The 21431-nt window shown below is 41.4% G+C and overlaps 1 protein-coding gene across 2 annotated transcripts in view; it reads left to right on the plus strand.

The window, feature by feature from the left end:
* The window catches only part of CSTPP1 (centriolar satellite-associated tubulin polyglutamylase complex regulator 1), a 135854-nt gene that overhangs the window by 58115 nt on the left and 56308 nt on the right, over positions 1 to 21431 (plus strand). For both annotated transcript variants that reach the window (XM_088654181.1, XM_035115058.3), the window contains one exon: positions 6517 to 6647. In XM_088654181.1, the coding sequence (XP_088510307.1) occupies positions 6517 to 6647 (131 nt within the window). The remainder of the gene's footprint in view (positions 1 to 6516; positions 6648 to 21431) is intronic.

Raw genomic sequence — 21431 nt, forward strand, 5'->3', positions numbered from 1 at the left:
AGAGAACAACAATTACCAGACCTTTAGAAGGCATCTCAAGGCAGCCCTGTTTAGGGAAGCTTTTAATGTTTGATGGATTTCTGTATTTTAATGTTTTGTTGGAAGCCGCCCAGAGTGGCTGGGGGAACCCGGCCAGATGGGTGGGGTATAAATAATTATTATTATTATTATTATTATTATTATTATTATTATTATTATTATTATTATCCCAGGCATCTCCAATTCACCTTCTTCTGCTCTTGAATTTATTATTTTTATTATTGTTGTTGTTGTTGTTGTTGTTGTTGTTGTATTAAATAGCCAAGCTGGTTATTTTCCAGTCCAATGTGATGAATTTCTCTCCGAGTATTACAGCAGATCTTAAAAGGGAATTTCTACACTTCTGTGTTGAAAATAATGTATAACTGGCATGTTGATCTCTCTTTTTTTCTTATATAGAATGCTTTCTCTGTATGGATTTTATGCTTTCCATGTGAAAAAAAATGGGTTCACCTAGCAGGATCTGGGAGTTCTGCTGGCATTATCTTTCCTCCCAAGAGACTCGTCCAATAAACCTGGGGATAATTTGAAAGTGGCGGCCAAACAAAAGAAAGACATGGCATGGTCAGCAGCCTACCTTGGAGGGTGGTTCACAAAACATGCTATAATCATCTTTAGACTACAACTTCTTCACCAAGTCCTCACTTATTGGTCACTAGTTCTAAAATGGTGTACTAGAATATTTCAGGCCTTTAACTAGCCCATGGAAAACCAAGACTTGGCATGGCTCTTGTGCCCTCTCCCCTGTAATTCTCTTTTAGCCATGTTCCATCCGTTTTGTACTCCTGAGACATCCTAATACTGTACAGTAAACAACAACCAGTAGTATAGGCAGTTGGGCTGGGAAAACAGTCCCCCCTCCCCCCTATCTGTCCAGGACATGATATTTAGCTGCTTGCCACAAAGGCAATATGACCTCTAAACATTCTTTTGGGGGTTTTGGTGTCCAAAATAAACCGAATGAGGAGTACCAGTCTTTGGCCTTTCACACCACACATTGGCTTGGCGTGGCCACAATGCCAAACTATGCTTTATCCTCATAAGCCAAAGATTCAGGCGCATGAATTTCTCCTTTCCTTCTCCTCCCTCCAATACAGCTGTCTGAAAATTGGAACACATTCACTTCCATTTTCAGTAAACCTCACTGAGCTGTTACATCTGAATCTGAAATGGTGGATAATCTTAAGTATGGTTTAGGTAAATAAGCAAACTTCATGAATTATTGTTTAATTTCCCCCTAAAACATATTTGAGATTAACCACAGTTTGTCTTGATTTGGGAATAACTGTATACAGCAACAATTATATAAGTCAAGGTTTGTTCTTTGCTTACTGACCATGCTTAGTTTAAGCGAAATAAACCAAGTCTTTGTTTCAGTTGTAATTCTAAGGCCTGGAATCATGTTTTGCGGCTCCTCCTTGTACTAGGGGAGGAGTGAATTTCTGCATTCACTGTTAACTATAAACTATGGTCCACCATGAAATGCAAACTGGGTCATTGGCTATTCACTACATGCACAGTTAAAGGCAGGGTGGTGGAGGAACAGTCATTTTTATTTTATTTTAATAATATGCATTATGACAGCTCCTTTAACAGATGCTTGTGAGCACTGCAACACCTAGATTATAACACCTAGATTATAATAAATTAAAATAGTAATCTTGAGATCAGATGTCAAAGTAACATTATAGCTATATATTTTTAAATACAGAGCTATAGCACGCTGTGATTAAACAATTTTAATGCTTCTGGAACCTGATCCAAAGTTAGCAAAATAATTTTGAGCTTTTTGTTGACTTTACTAAGCTTTGAATCAGGCCTTTGGGGCATTGTAGTATGATTTTGGTTGTCTCTTTATCTTGTCATCTTCCACCATGTAACAACTCATGTCTTCCTCTGATTTGTGGAGCACCAACAGTACCTGATAATTATAAAAGAATTCATAATTGTCCAGCAGCAGCAGTTGCCTAAAAATAACAAGTTGTTGAAAGGGTGGGGGAATCAAAATCTAGTTGTATCTTGAAGAAAACTTGCTGTTGCTTTAATGCATTATTGGACCACTGAGCAACATTTTAATGCATTAAAAATAGTGCTAACTAAGTGTCTGTACGCATTGGTAGCTAATTCTGCTCATGGCAATGGTACCTCTGGTTACAAACACCTTGGGTTACAAACACTTTGGGTTACAGACTCCGCTAACCCGGAAGTAGTACCTCAGGTTAAGAACTTTACCTCAGGATGAGAACAGAAATCGTACAGCGGTGGCGCGGCAGCAGCAGGAGGCTCCATTAGCGGGCCGGATTGAAAAGGCGTTTGGGCCGTATCTGGCCCCCGGGCCTTAGTTTGGGGACCCTGATCTATTGTAACATCATAAAGCTAGATGCATAGAGCTTGTCGAAGACTCTACAGTAAGTGAATTGATCAAGTTATACTGGTTTTAGGTTTTTGTTTGGCAAAGATAAGATGGGCATGCAGTCAGAAGATGGTAACAGGTTGGCAGAAGCTCAATGGCTGCCATATTTGCAGACACTCAGCTAGCTGCATAGATTTAGATTTACTTCTGGTAGATTTGTTCATTACTTTCAGAATAAAATACTGAAGCATGGTATCTGAGTGCGTTTCTACATATGTAAGGTTTGCTGGAATAGTATCCACCGAGTCTTCATTTCTATTGGCTAGTTGTGCTTTCCTGTACAGTGGTACCTCGGGTTACGGACGCTTCAGGTTACAGATGCTTCAGGTTACAGACTCCGCTAACCCAGAAATAGTACCTCAAGTTAAGAACTTTACTTCAGGATGAGAACAGAATTGTGCAGTGGCAGCACAGCGGCAGTGAGAGGCCCCATTAGCTAAAGTGGTACCTCAGATTAAGAACGGTTTCAGGTTAACAACGGACCTCCGGAACGAATTAAGTTCGTAACCAGAGGTACCACTGTATATCCAAAGAAAAATGTTTAGCTTAGACTTTTTTTGTAATTTTTTGGGGGAAATTAAGTGATGTTTCAGAGAGTGCTTGATAAGTTTATTGGAAGTTACCTGGAGAGAGCTGGACTTGTAACTAAGCATAAATGTATTTTTGTTGTTGTTTAGTCGTGTCTGACCCTTCCGTGACCCAGTGGACCACAGCACGCCAGGCACTCCTGTCTTGCACTGCCTCCCGCAGTTTGGTCAGACTCATGTTCGTAGCATCGAGAACACTGTCCAACCATCTCGTCCTCTGTTGTCCCCTTCTCCTTGTGCCCTCCATCTTTCCCAACATCAGGGTCTTTTCCAGGGAGTCTTCTCTACTCATGAGATGGCCAAAGTATTGGAGCCTCAGCTTCAGGATCTGTCCTTCCAGTGAGCACTCAGGGCTGATTTCCTTAAGAATGGATAGGTTTGATCTTCTGGCAGTCCATGGGACTCTCAAGAGATAAATGTATTAGGCATTATTAAATGGGTACTATGAAATGCTAAAGGGCTAAAACAATATCCAGTTAGCCAATAGATTTTGGTTACTGTGGAGCAGCTACCTATGGAGAAGATCTGCCCCTGCCAAGAATAAGTATGAATATTTTCACTAATTCTCTCTCGGGAGACTCACTAAGCTGCTGTCCTAGGGGGAATGCTTTCATGATCTCTCTGGAGGATTTGAAACATTTGCCGAGCTTAAAAGAAGAACAGGGACATGCACAGATGAATCCACTTTTATTATTGAAGGGACCTTTTATTGTGCCTCTGTTTTTCATTTTATTTGTATTAATGTTTCTATTTAATTTGCACGTTGAACTTTAATAGCATCTTAGAAGGGCACTTTCAAACGTACATGAAACTTGATATTGCTGACTTCTAAGATCCTTCTGAAAAGAAACAAAGAAGATACCAAAAAAGCTTATTAAATGACATTGCCCTGCAGTGTTCACAACTCCTATATATTGAAGTTTTGTAATAGAGCGAAAGACCTTGGAAGTAAAACTGTCAGGTTACCAGATGGCCCTTATTTCAAAGGGTTCTCCTAACTCACAAACATCACAGCTTTGCAGAGCATAACAGATGTGCCTCATTTTGGGCATTACAGTGCCATATACAGATAACCTTACTTCAAAGTATCCTTTATTTTGGAAATTTTGAGTTGACATCTGTCACAAATTCAAGGACCCCAAGTCCTGCTCTCAGCCGGATCTACTGTACTTCAAGGGGCATTTTTGCTTAGTTTATGCTTCTTACAAACCCATTCACAATCTTTCGCACACACACACACACACACACACACACACACACACACACACACACACAGTCTTTCACACTGACACCATGCTCAGGGCTGGTCACCACCACCTTAACCCAAGCTTCTGATTAACTCAGAGCAAAACAGATTATATTTTAAGAGAGGGAAGAACATTTGTGAGGGGGAAAGAACAGAACATATAAGGCATATAAGAAAATACAGTAATACTAAAAACCCTTGCTAACTTAGCTAAAACCTTGCTAGAGGTGTAGAATGTAATTCAGAGCATGATAATTGACATGAGTTCCAAAGGAGCATATTTATTTCTTCTCATTTTGGCAGTCCTGTGTTCTCTGTCAGAGAGGAAGCAAGCTTTCCTGTTTCACAGCAGTTCTGTACTGGAATTGATGCTACAATTAGCATCCACGTTACTATGCTCTCAAAGCAAACCCCACAGCCCTTGTATAAATGAGCTTGTGATCTCACTAATCTCATGCTAATCAATCAAAAGCATTTGGTTACATTTTGAACTAGAGAAGAGGGTTAAATTTAATACATAGATTTTTCTCTCAGCTCAGAGTCAAGAGGAGAATAGGTGAAATACTCAAGATTCTGCAGTGGCCTGTCTGCCAAGAAGCACCACACTGAATATGTCAGCTAAGAAAGTATTTTTATACGCGTTCCAGACCAATGGTTGCTTGACATTAAAGCTTAACTTTTTCCTCTTGCAGGTTTGACATTATGAAAATGTCTTTGGTTACAGAGAATAGCGTCAGTTTGGTCAATAGGAATTCCAGAAACCCATCCATTTTCTCCCCACCCATCCATTGAAGTCTTACACAGAGCTGCTAATGAAAAGCATTAACCCTCTCTTTTTAGTCTTGCTACAATTATGCAGGGATTCCCTGACAAAAGTTACACAAAAAGGTTTTAAGTGTATGTTACTTCTTGGAACATGATGCTGCAAGTACAGCTCAAAATGAATTAAACCAGTGATAGATAATTCTGCTGGTGCCGTACTCATGTCTAGCAGGTTCAGGGCAGGCCATATATTTTATTAGGGTCTGATCTTTTGCTTATGTAGTGATATAATTCATTTCAGGAACATGGCTAAACAGCCTCTATGTTGTTTGTGGAAAGGCCAGTTATATCACCACCATCACCCTGCTTCAAACTATAAAATCTGAAACTAAGTTGGGTTTGTTTGTTCCGCGGGCTTGGGGGAAGGGGGAGCAGGCAGGGCGGGTACCTTCACTCTTAATGTAAATACACTGCCTTAATTTTTGCCTTTAGGATACTGAATACTGTATAGCATTCATATTGTGTTTTTTTCAGTACTCAAAGCACTTCCCATTTATTATCTCATATAAAGTTGACAAGGGGTGATATCTAGCTAAGACATACCCAGAATACACCCATGGATTTCAGTGGATCTGCTCTAACTAACAATGGAAATGGTTTTTTTCTGCAAATCTCAGATTTACAACTATAGAACCAAAGACTGGAAGGTATCCCAAAAGAACATCTAGCCCAACCCCAATCCTCACAGCAATAACATGGGTTGGAAGTTACAATTTGTATTACACAGGAATGATCCAAAGGTATACAGATCTTGTCTAAAAACATGCTCTTGCAAGTCATTGGTATCTGTCAAGTTTCTGTTGGCAAAAGGAAATATTTCTTGGATGCTTTTGTTCTTCCTGGACATACCTAGCGAATTAATCTTAAAGAAAAAATATCTGAGGTTGTTTTCAGATTACCTTCTTATTGAGCATTTTTCCTTACTACTTTGCACCAAATTTGTGAGGAGGTTGGATGAAATGGGCTGTTTTTTGAACATTCATTCTTGGTACCCAATGTGGCATGGAGCAATTGTTGTCCCACACTTTCCAGTGTTTTCCCCATCACTTTCTTTATTGCAATTTTGAGGGGGAGAAGTTTGTTGTGAATGGACACCAAATCAGCTTTGAATGCATAATTATAATTTGCCTGTATGTTATTAGTTCACACCTGAAAATTGTGACAGCCTGGAAGTGCCCTGAGTTTAGGGCTTTCCAGCTTATTGGAAGTCTGAAATCTGCCACACTAATATAAGCCTCCTTCTAGTGAGCAGTTGGGTGTCAGCTGTTTTGCGACTTTTTTTCTTTCAAAAACCTGTGAGTTTTGTATATGCTCTTTAAGTTGGGCACCTGACTTTTTTTTTTTTTTGCTGGCGTTAGCTTCCTGTTGGTATGACTGACAATGGTGTTTTTTTAACTTTTCCTCTGTAGCTTTAACAGTGTACACCAAGGAACTCATATTTTGTTCCGAGAATTCAACTTTGTCCAAGCTACACCCCATAATAGAGCATCCTTTCTAAAGACCTTCTGGCGATGCTTCAGAACCGTGGGGAAGAATGGAGGTGAGTTTTCCTTTTCTATCTCTAACACTGTTAGTTTCTTGAGCAGAACTGATGACTAGAAGTTTGTTGTCTAGACTTTTGTCTGAACTTCCCATTCATCTGCACAATTGAATAATGTCTCTCGCAGCTCTAGTGTTCTCTAAAAGTTTACATAAAAGAAGAGCAGCTTCTCCAAAGATAGAATTTTTAGGAGGTGGCACTGCTGTAATGTGGGAGTGCCGGGAGGGGCATTGCCCCAGGCACACAATGTGTGTGGGGGTGGGGGTGTGAACCAGGCGCCCCCTCCAGAAGATCCTCTTCACATGGCTGGGTGAGTGTGGAGGGTAAAGCGCACCCTCTGTGCCCCTCCCCTGCCTGGCATGTGAGCGCCTGTCCGTCAGTGGCGAGGGCTGGCTAAGGCACAGAGGGTGTTCTTCACCCTCTGCTTGCCCAGCCCTTGACCCCGATAAGCGGCTGGTCCGCGGCCAGCAGCTCCATTTCCAGGTCAAGCCTGACCCGGGATGGAGAGAGGAAAGTTGGCAGTGGCGTTCCCACCCTTCTCTTTGGCTGGTTGACACTGAGCAAGGATGCTTCCAAGGCAGCAATTTCATGCCTGTTCAGGCTGGATGCAGTGAGCTCCCTCTGGGTCCCATCCTCCTCAGGGGAGCACCTGTCATGGGTGGCAGGACCATACACTCTGCCACAGGGAGGTGGGCTTGCAGGTCAAAGCTGTCCTGTGCTAGAGAAAATGAGACTTGGGTCTATCAGTTTTATAACTTGCAGCATTAGAAATAGCTTGAGCACATATTTGTGTATTAAAGTGGGAAACCATATTTAGTAGAATTTTCCAGTAAACTCATTACATCTAGGCAGTCAATATATTTTACGGTAGGTTGAAACCATCTGACCTCTCCAATTGCCCACAGAATCCTTGTAGAATTGTCATCAGTGTTTGCTTTCATTGTGATTTTTTTTTTCTTACCAAGCTGTGTAAGTGGTGGCCAGCCATCATCTTGATAATTGCTGCACATGTTCAGCTGATTGTTGTACGGCTAGTGCACATTAGTGCCACCATACTGCATTATGCCATGCAGACCTTGAACATATTATGCCATACCAGTAGACCTTAAGACTGCGGTGTTTATTTAGCACACCATGGCTTGGCTTGAGAATCCTTATTGCTTAGATAAGGGACATAAAGATACATAAAATACATAAAGGTACTTAAATTCTGTATTTGGGAGATTGTTGGGGTGTTGACAGAGAAAAGAAGAGACATGTTTGTAAAAAGAACTCAGTACTATTGCATCCAGCCTTGTACAAAAATATTTTTATGTCTTTTTAAAAAAACCTAAATGTAAGAAATGCTCAAACTTATTTTTTCTGTGACTTTTTTTTTACTTGGTTTGACTTTTACAGACTTGTTGTCTTTGCTCAAGCAATTCAAAACACATAATCATTACCAGCTTATGCTAATTACCACTATATCCATCCATTGTACGTATCTCTAGTAGACTGGGTTTTCTCTGTTGTTCCAACCAAGATGATTTAGTTTAGTCAGTGTATACTCCAACTTTTAAAATCTAATTAGGATACTTTTAAAGCTTGGTTATTTGTTTATAATTTTTTAACAACCAAAATTTGGGGTTTGAGATTTTCTTACTGGGATACTGGTTTGGTTTTTCTGGAAGACAGGAGTTGTTGTTTTGCCTTTCAATGGCTGGAGTGATAATTCCAGATGTCCTGTGGTGCATCATAAAATATAGTCACAGGAAACATGAGCTTCAGTGATGTAATGCAAAGTATGTATGAAATCCTCAAATTGCTCTGCTGGTTCACATCTCTTCATTTCAATAAGGTGTAAGCTAGCTGAGAGGCACAGAATCAGCGCTGGAAGGGACTGGAAACTAACCACAGTTTACTTATTGACCCAGCAGGTTTATCTACATTATCAGCCTCTCGTGGATTAGCACACATTCCAATACATTGGGGGATTCTGTTATATGAATCTGCAAGAGGCAGACACTCTTGGAGTGGAGAAATTAAGGAACAAACAGTTGAAATGTTTAAGTTATACTGGCTAGAAAAATTCACAATCTTCTGTTTCTAATTTGAACACTTCAGGAAATGTAGTTTTACATCTTCCTTGCAAAATCTGTAAGTGGGGAGACTGAGGAAGAAATAAAGTTTTCTGTTCCCAGGAAATGGTTGGAATAGTGTTTATACATGCCAGTTTTTATTCCATTGCTGTGGCATGTTCCTGTGTAAAAGCCAGTTCCTGGTTGCTGCTGCACAGTATAGTCACACTTGAGCATGCCCAAAAAACAATATGGATGGGTTTGTGTAGCTGCATCCTAGTGCTGATTCTAACTGCACTCTTTTGTGTCTTCTGTGTATGTAAATAGCTGTCAGTCTGAATGGAGAAAATCAGACTACTCTGTTGGGGACGTGTGTGTGTGTGTAGGGGCAAACCTGCTCACTACCTCTGAATCTGAATAGTGTGCCTGCCATCACCAACTGGAGGCTGCAGTATGTCTCTGCAAAGTGCCCTTCCAAGTGATCCCTGCAATATACAGGCCTTCTGTTTATACATATGCATCTTGTACACCATAATCGTAGACATTTTGCTCAAATGAAATGTGCAAGAAGAAGGATTGCATAAATGGGGCAGGAGTACCTAGGAAGCCAGAAGGTGGTTCTGTTTTTTAAAATCATAAATCATAATAAAAAGAAACAGCAGACAAATAAAAAATGCACCAGCTTACAAAAATAAAGGCCCAAATCCCCCAATTCAGTGCTGTGGAAGCCATCATTGCCAGAAAGAAAAGCATGGTGAAGCATATATAAGACTCTGCAATAAATTAAAATGAATCCCCCCAAATTAACAGCTAAAAGTCCAGGTAAATGGGACAGTCATTGCCTGGCACTCAACAGAAGTTGATGCAGGTGGCAATTGGATCTTTGTTGGTGGGGGAGTTTCATACCAAGGGCATAATGGGGGTGGGGGGGAGAGGGAGAGGGAGAGGTGGCAATGATAATAACAGCCAGGAGCACAGTTTCAGATCCCATCTAGAATTTTAACTGGGCAGTGGGTGTTTTTTTAAATGGCATTTTGTGCCACTACCAACTTTGTCCAGGAAATGGAGTTTCCACTCAAACCTTGGGAACGCAGTAAAGAACTGACTCACCAGTCTAACCAGCTTGCCAGATGCTTCTTCTTTTGTATATAGAAACCCCTGTTTGCTGTTTGTTGTTCGATCTTGGGATAAACATGTAGTGACTTGGAAAATGCATGTTCTTTGCTCTGAACCTTCCTGGTTAAGTCCAGCAGCACACTTAGCCATGAATGTAGAAAGTTGCAGTTGGATGCATGGACAAAGGAATCTTTTTAACTGATGGAGAATACCTTAAAATATGACTTAAGTAAATATTTGTTAGCTTTGATAATTAAGTAATAGATGAAGAGCAATTCCAAATAAATGAAGAATAATTGCTGCTTCTACTGCTCTTCTGTTTAAGTCCATCTCCTTTGCTGCCTTTTAAATCTTTAACACAGCAGTACATCTGGCCAATTGGCTTCAGCAGCTGCTTTCATTTTGCATCTTGAAGATGCTACATTTTATGTTGGACCGGTGGCCCATTCCTCCTCTTGCATAATTGGACTAAATAGTACACCACAGTTCAGTGCATAGCATGGAACAAAATTATATAAGCTGCATATACACCATACATTTAAGGTGCATTCTCCACCACACTAGAATACTGGCAACTGTAGTTTACTCCTCAAAGTGCTACAGCTCCCAGTGCTGTTAACAAACTGTAGTTCTGAGGATCCTCTTTTTTCACAGAGTGCTTTAACTGTATGGTATGTAATGGTTGGTATCCATCTGTCTTGAGAGACAGGAGTGAAGTAGAAACTGTTGGAGAGTTATAGTGCCTGCTGTGGCTATATAGAACAATACAGGAAAAAACATGTTTCGTTGCAGCTGGGGCAGACAAAGGCATCTGGTTTCGCTGTCACAGATGCACCATGGCATTTCTTCTCTCTGCAAACCTCCTAGCATTCATTCCTCCTCTGGTCATTGCTGTGGATACTGTACCTGACCTGATTGTCTCCGGTGATTGCAGTCATCTGCAAGGGATTCCACATGGTGGAGTCGAAGTTGCCAGCGTTCATGTCACTGTTGCAGACATTGTTGTGATGCAACGTTAATCTGCTAATGGGCCTGCTGCCTAAAGCCACCTACCTCCCTGAAGAGCACGCCCTTGGGAATTCTGCCATCTTTCATTCTGTGGACGTGACCAACCCAGCATAGACATCGCTGAGGCAGAATCGTGAACATGCTGAGAGTGAGAGCTTGGGACAGCACATCTTCATTTAAGTCTCTCCTGCCATGCGATGCCCAAAATCTTCCTGGCACAGTGCATGTGGAAGGCATTGAGGTGTCGCTGCTGGCAGGTATAAGTTGCCCATGACTCACTTCCCTTAAACAGCATGCTTGACACGCAAGCCTGGTAGAGCTTCATCTTGGTGTATTGTTTCTTTACACATATTTGCAACTTGAGCCTTGAGGTGCACAGCATTCATACCCCGAGAGGTTCTGCACCCACTCCATAAGTGCAGCATCGCGTTCAAACAGACCCCAACCATGGCCCTTTGACTGTTTCTCCAGTCCACTACTTACTTCCCTGTTGCGTAACTCCTAACATTCCCTCATTCTAAAACACATGGCTTCCCTTTAGAGTGAAAGGGGCCCCACCCCATTGTCACCTCCCAGAGTTTCCCTTTGATGCTAGCACCTCCGAGGATATTAGTTTGAGTTAATTAACTTTTAAACACAGGTTGATTTCCTCTTCTTTAGCTGTGTCTAATACACAATTTAGAAAGTTTGCGTAATTTAATTGCCTTTTCACACATGCTAATTCCAGAGGATTAAAGCATCTAACACACATCTTAAAACACATGGGTCTGACATCCCATTTTAACACACAAGCTCTAATTAAATTCTAACATTTACTGAGCCCAGGCATTTAGCACCCACTAACTTGTAACAAGTACCATGCCATAGTGAAGCACTTTAGAAAGTGACTGATCTAGGGGTGCTGAGCAGGAAAATAGGCAGATCAATGCATTCGTCTTAATATCAGATACAAATCTGTAAAATAGAACCAGTGTCCTGCATTTATCAGGGAAGAGCAGTAACTCAGTGAATGAGCAGCTGCAGAGGGTTTCAGGTTCCATCCTCAGCATCCCCAGGAAGGGTCTGAAACCCCGGAGACCTCCTGCTAGTCAGTGTAGACAATACTGAGCTAGATGGACCAATTGCCTGACTCAGTATAAGGAGCATCCTGTGTTCCTAGGGTTGCTTGGAGAACAGACAAAGCATGTATTATAAATAATTATAATATAAAAATGCTTTTGGGTGATAATAACACTTGCAGGCAATAAACGTCTGTAACATTTGTACTGTATTTGTGATGACAAAATCTCATAATGTGAAGAGCAGATCTGCAGATTAATTCCATTTTACTCTGCATCGTGGGTATTTTTTAAATCTGGTAAAAGAGCTTGTGCTTGTGCATAGAACTTTCTGAAATGAAGGAAGTGTCTCCTTTCTGCTTTGTCTTCAGTTGACCTTTGGAATCTTGGTGACCTGCTCTTTGGAGTTTGTTGTCTGTTCCCTGGGACAGTTTAATTAAAATTGTATTTCCTAAGTATAAACAGTCCCTCCAGGATCTCCTGTGGAGTTTCACGAGGTCAGCACGTGCCTCTCCCCAACCCCTGTGGCTTTCAAGACTTGGTGACTCTCTGGTTTTAATTATTATATTTTTCTTTTAGTGCTCTTCAGCCAATTAAATACATTTTGCTTTGAGAAGCTCTTTTTTGGCTTGTCATGAGGAGAGGAGGCAGTCTCAATCAGGACAAAGAACATGCTGATTTTTTGGAACGATTAAGAAGCAAAAACATCTCCCAGAGGCACAATCTGTCCAGGGTTATTGCCTATTGTTCTGTTGATTTCAGCAGGGAAGAGTTAAACAACTCTGTGACTCTCACATTGAAACCAATGGGGTCGAAAGTGTTTCGGCTGAATTGTGCACCCCCGCAGTGAAGCACACTTTTGTTTTTGTTTTGTTTTTTAAATAATTTTTATTGGATTTTACATAGAGAGAAAAAGAAAAAGAAAAAAAGAGAATTTTTTTTAAAAAGAAATACAAAATACAAAAAACAAAAATGACAGTTATCACATCTTATTTCTTCAAATTTCTTCACTTCCCCTTCTTACAGTCCTTATTAATAATTAACTTACTATTTCCAAATCTTAGCTAGACATCATAAAATTACTTCTTGTGTCCCATTTCATAGCCTTATTCTTAAATAATTCTTATTCATTTTATATAGAAGAGTGAAGGAAAGATAGAAAGAACCCCCCCCCCAAAAATAAGACATAATCATATTTTCCAATTTCTAATCTAAATATTTCAGACTTCCTCATTTCCCCTTCTTGAGTTCCTTATTAATCACTAATTATTGCAGTTTCCAAATCTAAGGTTACTTTCTTTCTTCTAATTTACAACTTCTTTTTAGCCATTTACCCTTCATACTTCTCTTTACCTTTAAGCACACTTAGTGAAGCACACTTTTGTTCCCAGCTGCCACTGCTGAGGTGCAGCTAAGAAGGAAAGAGCACCCTGTTCCCTTGAGGTACTTAATGGTGCTGCAGGTGCTGCCCCAGTGCCCCATAGCATCTGTGCCGAGATTTATTTTGTTGATAACACCATCAGGTTGATAGCATCATCTGTTTGCATTGGCACAGATCCTCACAGGACGGTATAGAGCAGGGGTCCCCAGACTACGGCCCGGGGGCCGGATGCGGCCCAATTGGCCTGCCAATCCGGCCCGCGACGACCCCCGCCGCCACCCGCTCTTATGGCGCGCAGCGCGGCAGCGCTCTTCTGAGTCGGGAAAAAAGCGCCGAAAATCCTTTGTGCGCATGCGTATGGGCCTCTCCTGACCCGGAAGAGGTCATTTCTGGTGCACTTCCGGGTCGGGGGAGGCCCATACGCATGCGCACAACGGATTTTCGGCGCTTTTTCCAGCCTGGAAGCGCGCCGCTGCGCCAGTAAGCACCCGTGCGCATGCGCACGGGCGCGCACTCCCCCGCCCGCCGGCCTGCACAGGCGCGCGCTCCCCCGTCCTCCGGCCTGCCGCGCGATCGGCGCGGTGGGAACTGGCCCAAACGCCGGTAAGTCTGGGGACCCCGGTATAGAGCATGGGATAGGCAAACTACGGCCTGGGAGCCAGATCCGGCCCAATCGCCTTCTCAATCCGGTCCGTGGACGGTCCGGGAATCAGCGTGTTTTTACTTGAGTAGAATGTGTCCTTTTATTTAAAATGCATCTCTGGGTTATTTTTGGAGCATAGGAATTTGTTCATTCCCCTCCCCCCCAAAAAAAATATAGTCCAGCCCCCCCACAAGGTCTGAGGGACAGTGGACCGGCCCCCTGCTGAAAAAGTTTGCTGACCCCTGGTGTAGAGGCACAGCAGAAACATGGCTGTCAGTTGCTGTTTGGTGGCTGCAGCTAGTGGCTGTCCTTCGCCATTGGCTGCTACTCAATGGAGGCAGCTAGCTAATGGAAGCTCACACTGCCACACGGGCCAGTACGGCTATTTGAATAGCTCTGGGATGAAACTCTGCTAAATAACTGCATCTCAAATTAAGCTATGTAACATATGGCCCAACCTGCCCAACAAAGGACAAGGCAAAACTTGAATGTCCAGAGGTACATCTGACTTGCTTCGTTGCAAATCTAACAACCTTGTAATCCACTTTTCATCAACACAACTCACGTGATCAATATTAAGCCTAGTTTAGCTTTCTAAAATTGGGCTTGCAAGGAAGACTAATTATACGAAGGTATATTTGTCGTCTACTGTACAAAACAAAAAAATGAACAAAGTAGCAATGACACAGAGAGCCGTGTGGAATGAAACAGTTCGTTTAACAGATTCCGCTGCAAGCAATCTTTCCAAAGTTGCTTCTCTCAGGACAGGGGCTATTGCCAGTCTTCTCTAGACATTGCACACTTTAATGAAATGGGCCAGCTGGAGCATTTAAAGAAGAACCTAAGATGTAGTGGGCATAGTTGGAGAGAACCAGTGGTACACATGCATATCTGAGTAGCTCCATAGGAAGGAGAGGGAAGGGCATGCTGGAGGGGTGTTGCTCTGCACATCAGAGAACGACATAGAGTCCCAACAAGAAATCCCCAAAGGGGCAGACTCCTCCACAGAGTCGCTGTGGGTGGCAAAACCAGGCCTCAGAGTAATTTAGGACTGGAGACAGACTATCTCCGCCCTGACTAAAATGAGGCAGAGAATGAAATTGAGGAGTCATCCAAAGGAGGAAATGCTGCAGCAATGGGTGGCATCAATTAGCCTCAAATAGCCTGGGTAAAATGCGTGTTCCAGTCGTGACAAAGAGGTGACTGGTAAAGGTCAAATGTCTAGAGACTCCAAATGACTGTGCCCCATAGTGGCTGGACATGGAACTGATCAGGGGAGAGGCAATTTTAGACTTGATCTTTGTTGTTGTTTAGTCGTTTAGTCGTGTCTGACTCTTCGTGACCCCATGGACCAGAGCACACCAGGCACTCCTGTCTTCCACTACCTCCCGCAGTTTGGTCAAACTCATGTTTGTAGCTTCAAGAACACTAAGACTTGATCTTAGGTGGTGCCCAAACACCTGTGTGAGTTTGTAAGAGTTTGTTGAACAAATTGTGAACAAGGACCACAGTGCTACCGAATTCCCATGAAAGTTCCAGTCATATTTGACTTGAAGGAACCTGGAAAAAATTAGAGGGTTGGTAAAAAGGATGTTGAAAGGGAAAGTAAAGAGGGGACTCAGCTAGACTGGCGAAGAAAAAGCGATTTATGTGCGTTGTATATGCGATATAACATTGTGCCACCAGAGGGCGATGTGGAGTCTGGTTTTCCTCTACCTGTTTTCCCTGTTTAAATTCACAACACTTTAAGCTGAAACACTTCTTTGATGTGTCTAGATCCAGCCAGGGTCAAATCCCTCCAGAATGCTTGGGGGTTATTCACAATCACAATAATAAAAACTCATCTAGAGTGTCTACCACAGATCAGGAAAGCTGCTACGTAAGCGAAGAGGATACCAGCATGATTAATAAGCTGAGTCAATGAAGCTGTTAGAGGCAAGAAGTTTTTCTTCAGAAAATGGAAGCTGTATTGAAATGAGAAGAACGAAAAGGAGCCCAATTTTTGAGGAAATAAATGCATGCGAAGAATAAGGAATGCTAAATATATATCTATGAACACAATGCTATAAATATTAAGACCACCACCAACAAATTATTTAAATACACGTGAAACAGGAGACTGTCAAGCAAAGTGGTTGGACTTTTGAACAAGAAGAGAGTGAAAGGTGTGCTAAAGGAGGAGAAAGAGATTGCAGAGAAGCTGAATGAATTATCTGCCTCTGCCTGCACAGCAGAAGATATGGGGAAGATCCCTGTAGCTGGAGTTTTTCAAGAAGGGGGTCTGAAGAACTGAGGCGAATGGTAGTGACTAGAAAGACACTCCAGATCTTGTTGATGAATTAAAAATGGATGAATCACTAGGTCCAGATGTTATTCACCTGAGAGTTGTTAAAGAACTCAAATGTGAAATTGCTGTTCTTCTAACAAACATATCGTAACCTGTCCCTAACATCAGCCTCTGAGGACTGTAAGTGGCCAACATAACACCTTTTAAAAGAAAGCAGCAGCTGTGAAAAAGGCAAATTCCACGCTAGGGATTATTAGAAAGGGAATTGAAAATAAAAGTGCCAATATCATAACACTGTTATACAAAGCTATGGTGTGACTGCACTTGGATTACTGTATACAGTTCTTCTTGCTTTACCTCATAAAGCAAATTGTAGAACTGGACAAGGTTCAGGAAAAGGCAACCAAAACGATGAAGGTACTGAAGCCAATTTTCTATGAGGAAAGGTTACAACATATGAGCCTTTTTAGGTTAGAGGAAATGTGATTAAGAGGATGCGGAGATGTAGAAGATTATGCATGTTGTGGAGAAACTGTTTGAAGGAAGCTTTTCTTGTAATACTAGAACCTGGAGGCACCCAATGAATGCTGAATGTTGGAAAATTCAAGACAGACAAAGGGAAGTACTTCTTCACGAAGCAAATTGTCACTGCGAGAGATGAGAAGATGAGGAGCATCCATCGGGCCCAGTTCTCATCTACTTGTTTGTTACAAAAGTATGCAAGTCTGGGTAAAAGTATACTCACACTCTGACAAATAGAAAAGCTACCTACATGTAGAATTAGTCTTCTTAAACTATGTTGAAGTAGCAGCCCAGTTCTTGCCCGGTTGGTGCTTCCTTGTTGAAAAAGGCATGCTTCTAAAATTGTACATGAGAAAACCCTCCATATCTATTTCCATGTGCAGATATTTTTGCCAGGGATTGGCAGTGTGCGGCATAGGCAGCCCCCCCCCCCCCGGGAGTGACACAGGAGAGGGGACCAGTGATTTATGGGGTTTGATGTTGCCTGCATCAGCTACCCCTGGGGAAGAGGGGTAATCAGGGCAGTCAGAAATGGAGGAAGGAGCACCAGATGTGGCAGAAGAAGAAGAGGCTGTTCAGCTGACAGATGGTTCAGTAGGACCCCCCCCCCACACACTTTCCTTTGCCCTGCTGCCTCCTAGAAACAGGAGGGGCTTGGGAAGAACAAAAGCAACATCTCAGGTTATGATCACACAACCTGTCAGGGGCGGGTATATTAGCCAACAGTGGAGCAGGGCTCTCCCTGTTGCTGCAATTGCTCTGCAGGGCCTAGATCTCTGGACAGCTGCCTAGAGGCTAGAAGTCTGTGTGTGCGTGTGTATGCGGAGCACACTGGAAGCTGCGGTAAGTGCTTTTCTTGTCAATAAAGGGTTAACTATCAGAAGTGTGCTTTCCTTGGCTGGGGAGGGCCAGGACAATTTTGCACTCTGCCTTATGTACCTGGATACAAAAAGCAAAGTGAGATGCAGCCCTAAGGCAACATCAAATGTGTATTTGTGTTGCTATGTTTTAATGAGATGCAGTTGCTATTGACTTTTTTTGGCAGTTCTTCCTGAAGAGCACTTGTCAATTTTAACTGAGAACAAAGGGCCGGATAAGAAAGGTGTCAATCTTTGTCAAAGGTTTCACTCACCTATTCATAATTGAGAATTACTGTGACATTATTATTGTCTTGAAAATAACCTGGTTACCAGGTGAGCCATGGAACTCAAATGGCACCACTGAATCTTGAGCAACACCTGGCTAATCCCTTTTACATGGTAGTTTCCTCTCTTGGTTATTTCTGCCTTTCCCCCTATAATTATTATCCCGTTTGTTCATTAGATACTTCTGCACACTAACTTTTGCTGTGGCAAAAGGGAAGAAAAAGTGTTTTGCTTTGTTTTTAAATAATTTGTCCTTTCTAAATAATGTTTGCTAGATCTCAGTACATATGGGATGCCTGCACTTTTCCAGCAGTCATCTTACACCACAGATAAATATGGGGCCTAAATTCCTTAATTTTGTCTCTTACTGAAAGCAATAAAAAGCAAAACTATTTGGACAAGGTCAAAAATTACCGGACATTATGTTTACCAACTGATACATCTCTGTACAAGTCTCATAACATACTGTACAGTATTTTTTTTTAGTGTAGCTTTCTTTTTAAACACCCCATGACTTTCCCACCCTCTCAACTTGTGGCATGATTTTAATAAAAGCTTGAAATATATTTGATGGAGATTAACCAGGGATAACTTTGTTATAAACACTGAAAACCACGTTTTATTAAGCTCAAACCTTGTTACCCAAGAAGTCCATAGTGTATATTAGTGGCTTCAACCATCAAACCAAAAACAATGGATTCACTGCCTTCCATGCATACTACTCAGATTACATTTGAAATAACCTAGGAACAACATGTTTAAATTATTTGCCCAAGGCTGTGAAAGCCATAGGATTAGAATTTCGGCACTCCCAACTCCTACTCCTGTGCTCATTACCACACCTTGTCTCACCAACGCACAGCCTAGGCAAGCACAGCTTTTGATAAGTGAAAACTCATGACATGTGTTCTGTGTAGCTCTACCTGAGCATTTTGTCTTACTTGCATGAATTGAATTATTTGTGGTAATCAGAAATAATAAATGAAGCATGCCTGAACTCGTTTGCTTTTAACATAAATACTCCTACGCCACTAGAGCATATAAACAGCAGTAATATAATGCATCAAGTTAGCATCTTATATAATCATAGCTGCCAAGTTTTTGCTTTTCTCGCGAGGAAGCCTATTCAGCATAAGGGAAAATCCCTGTAAAAAAGGGATAACTTGGCAGCTATGTATATAATACGCAAACTTTTCTCCAATATCAGAAGGCAATGGAAGAGAAATAAGGGCGATTTTTTCCCCACCTTAATAACCATGGTCTCTCCCTGCACGGGCAAAAGTTTTGCTACATTTATCAACTAAGTTATCAACTTAGGGGAATCTCTCTTAAAAAGTGGTCTATTTAGGGAGTTATGTTGGGGATTTGGGGTGGTTTTCTGTGGATTTTTGTACTGCATTCAGCCTATATCCTTAAATCCTGAAGAGTTTTGTATATCCTGTTCTAAATGAGAGCTGAACACATTCACAGATTTGTGTTGAAAGATTTATGCTTACCTGAAATCCTCCAGTAAGAAGAAAACACAGAAAACAGAGGAGAGACCAAGATAGCGCTTTCCCCACCCATCCACAGCAAGCCAAAAAATTATTGAATACAACATACTGAAGACGCCAGTTCAATGGGTAGGGCAGAACTTCCTTCTGTACAAAACTATGCTAGACAATAAGCTAAGGGGTCATATTTGCATATCTTTATCTTTAAATTTTCTGCCCATAGCTGCTTCATTCTTGGGGATTATTTTTGTTGGAACTGTGGTACAGGGCAGATGGGTCAAACACCTCCCCTGCAGTGCTGATCTGAATTGCAGGGGCTCAGCCGAATTTTAGGGGGTGGGGAATTAAAATATGTAAATGTAATCATGCATTTAATGTATTCTCCAGTTTGGCCCTTAGTGTGTCTCGCAAGAATAGCATCAGTGAGCTAAAATAAAATAAATCGCTTCAGCAAGTACTGTCAAGCACTTATGCTTGACAGTAAAGTAGTTAATGTAGTTGGAAGAGATCTACATTCAGAACTAGTTAGTCCTGCATGAAAAAGATTCATGTAAACATGTTCCTTGTCAGCAAGATTCCTTACCCAATGATTATTCATAAAGGCTAAAGGGTGGGAAAGAAACCCCAAGAAAATAAAGGCACAGACTCACCCTTCTTGGGATTCATGGCAATCCTATGAGCTTTGGGTGTGGAATACAACTTTCCCAAAGGCATTCTCCTGCTGTTTCCCAAGAAGTCAGTCATTCTTACAGAACTGCCCTTGAAAAGATGGGCAGAGACGAGAACAAGATGGAATGAGCACCCCTTTCACTGCTATAAGGCAAAGCAATTTCCATATTTGAAAGCTGCACACAAAGGCTGCATACAGCTGTATACCTGGCCTAGCAGGGAGAAAAAGGGCTTACCAAAACTCCTCAAAAGAGTTTCTGGATGGCATCCAAATATAGGAAAGCCTGTTAAGAGGTTTCAAGGGACTGAAAATGTTAAATTCCCTCCCTCACCCCTGCTCTGCTTTAATTTTACATAGTAAGTCAGTCATATCCCATTTTCTAACAAACAAGCAAAAAGGTGTGAAGAAAATAAATCATGCTGTCTTTTAGGATTCATCTCTTTTCAGAGAAGAAAGGAATATTTATACCCCACCCTCTTCTCTTGGGAGACAAATTCCCTAATTAAAACTTTTAGTCATTAAATATATAAAAGCATTTTAGATGTTGTACCTAACAGGTGGTTTCTTGTTCAAATAGCCAAGATTTTACCTCATGATTTGCTAAAGCTGAGGACAGCTGAAGCAAATCTGTTTCCATCAAAGTATTTGCCAGAACAAAACATACATAGGCCAAATTTATCATCTTGTTAGCTTGGGAATTCCCTACATGGAGACTACATATTAGTTGACTGCATAGCTGTCAAGTTCCTCCCTTTTTTTAAGGGAAAGTCCCTGCTTCCTCAAGAGAAAACGGAAAACTTGACAGCTATGGTTGAGTGTACAGTACTGCACTAATTTCAACAGTCTTCAGGTTCAGCCATTGAATGCTTAATGACATGTCACAATAACCTTTTAGGATTCTGTTTGACAGTTCCAGTGAAGGAAACACAGTCATTTACATTACAGACTTAGAATGTTGACATGGTAGAATATAAAACATGCTAAACCCTCCCTTATTACATTTGCATCCAGCCCTTCCATATGCATATGCACAATAACTACTCTGAACATTAAGGTTGCCATTTTCGCTGTGGCAGCTCGCTAATGCAACATACATTTATTTATTTGTTAACTTTCTATAAAGCCCTTCATCAGAGGATCACAGGGTGATTTACAATATAAAAACACAAAAATACATACATAGGAACAACAACAAAAAACCACAATTTTGAAAAAGGTCATATATTGCTTAATTAAACAAAGGCTGGGAAGAAGAGGAAAGTTTTGCCTGTTTTTTTATTTTTAAGTCATAACATTGAAATACAAAACAGGCGCACAAACTGGTTAGAGGTTTTTTGTCCAAGTAAACAGTATATAATTTTTGTTAAATAATAAAAATAATTTACAGCTTGGGGGTGGAAGAAA

Source organism: Zootoca vivipara, chromosome 1 (assembly GCF_965207765.1).
Source record: "Zootoca vivipara chromosome 1, rZooViv2.hap1.1, whole genome shotgun sequence".
Taxonomy (NCBI): domain Eukaryota; kingdom Metazoa; phylum Chordata; class Lepidosauria; order Squamata; family Lacertidae; genus Zootoca; species Zootoca vivipara.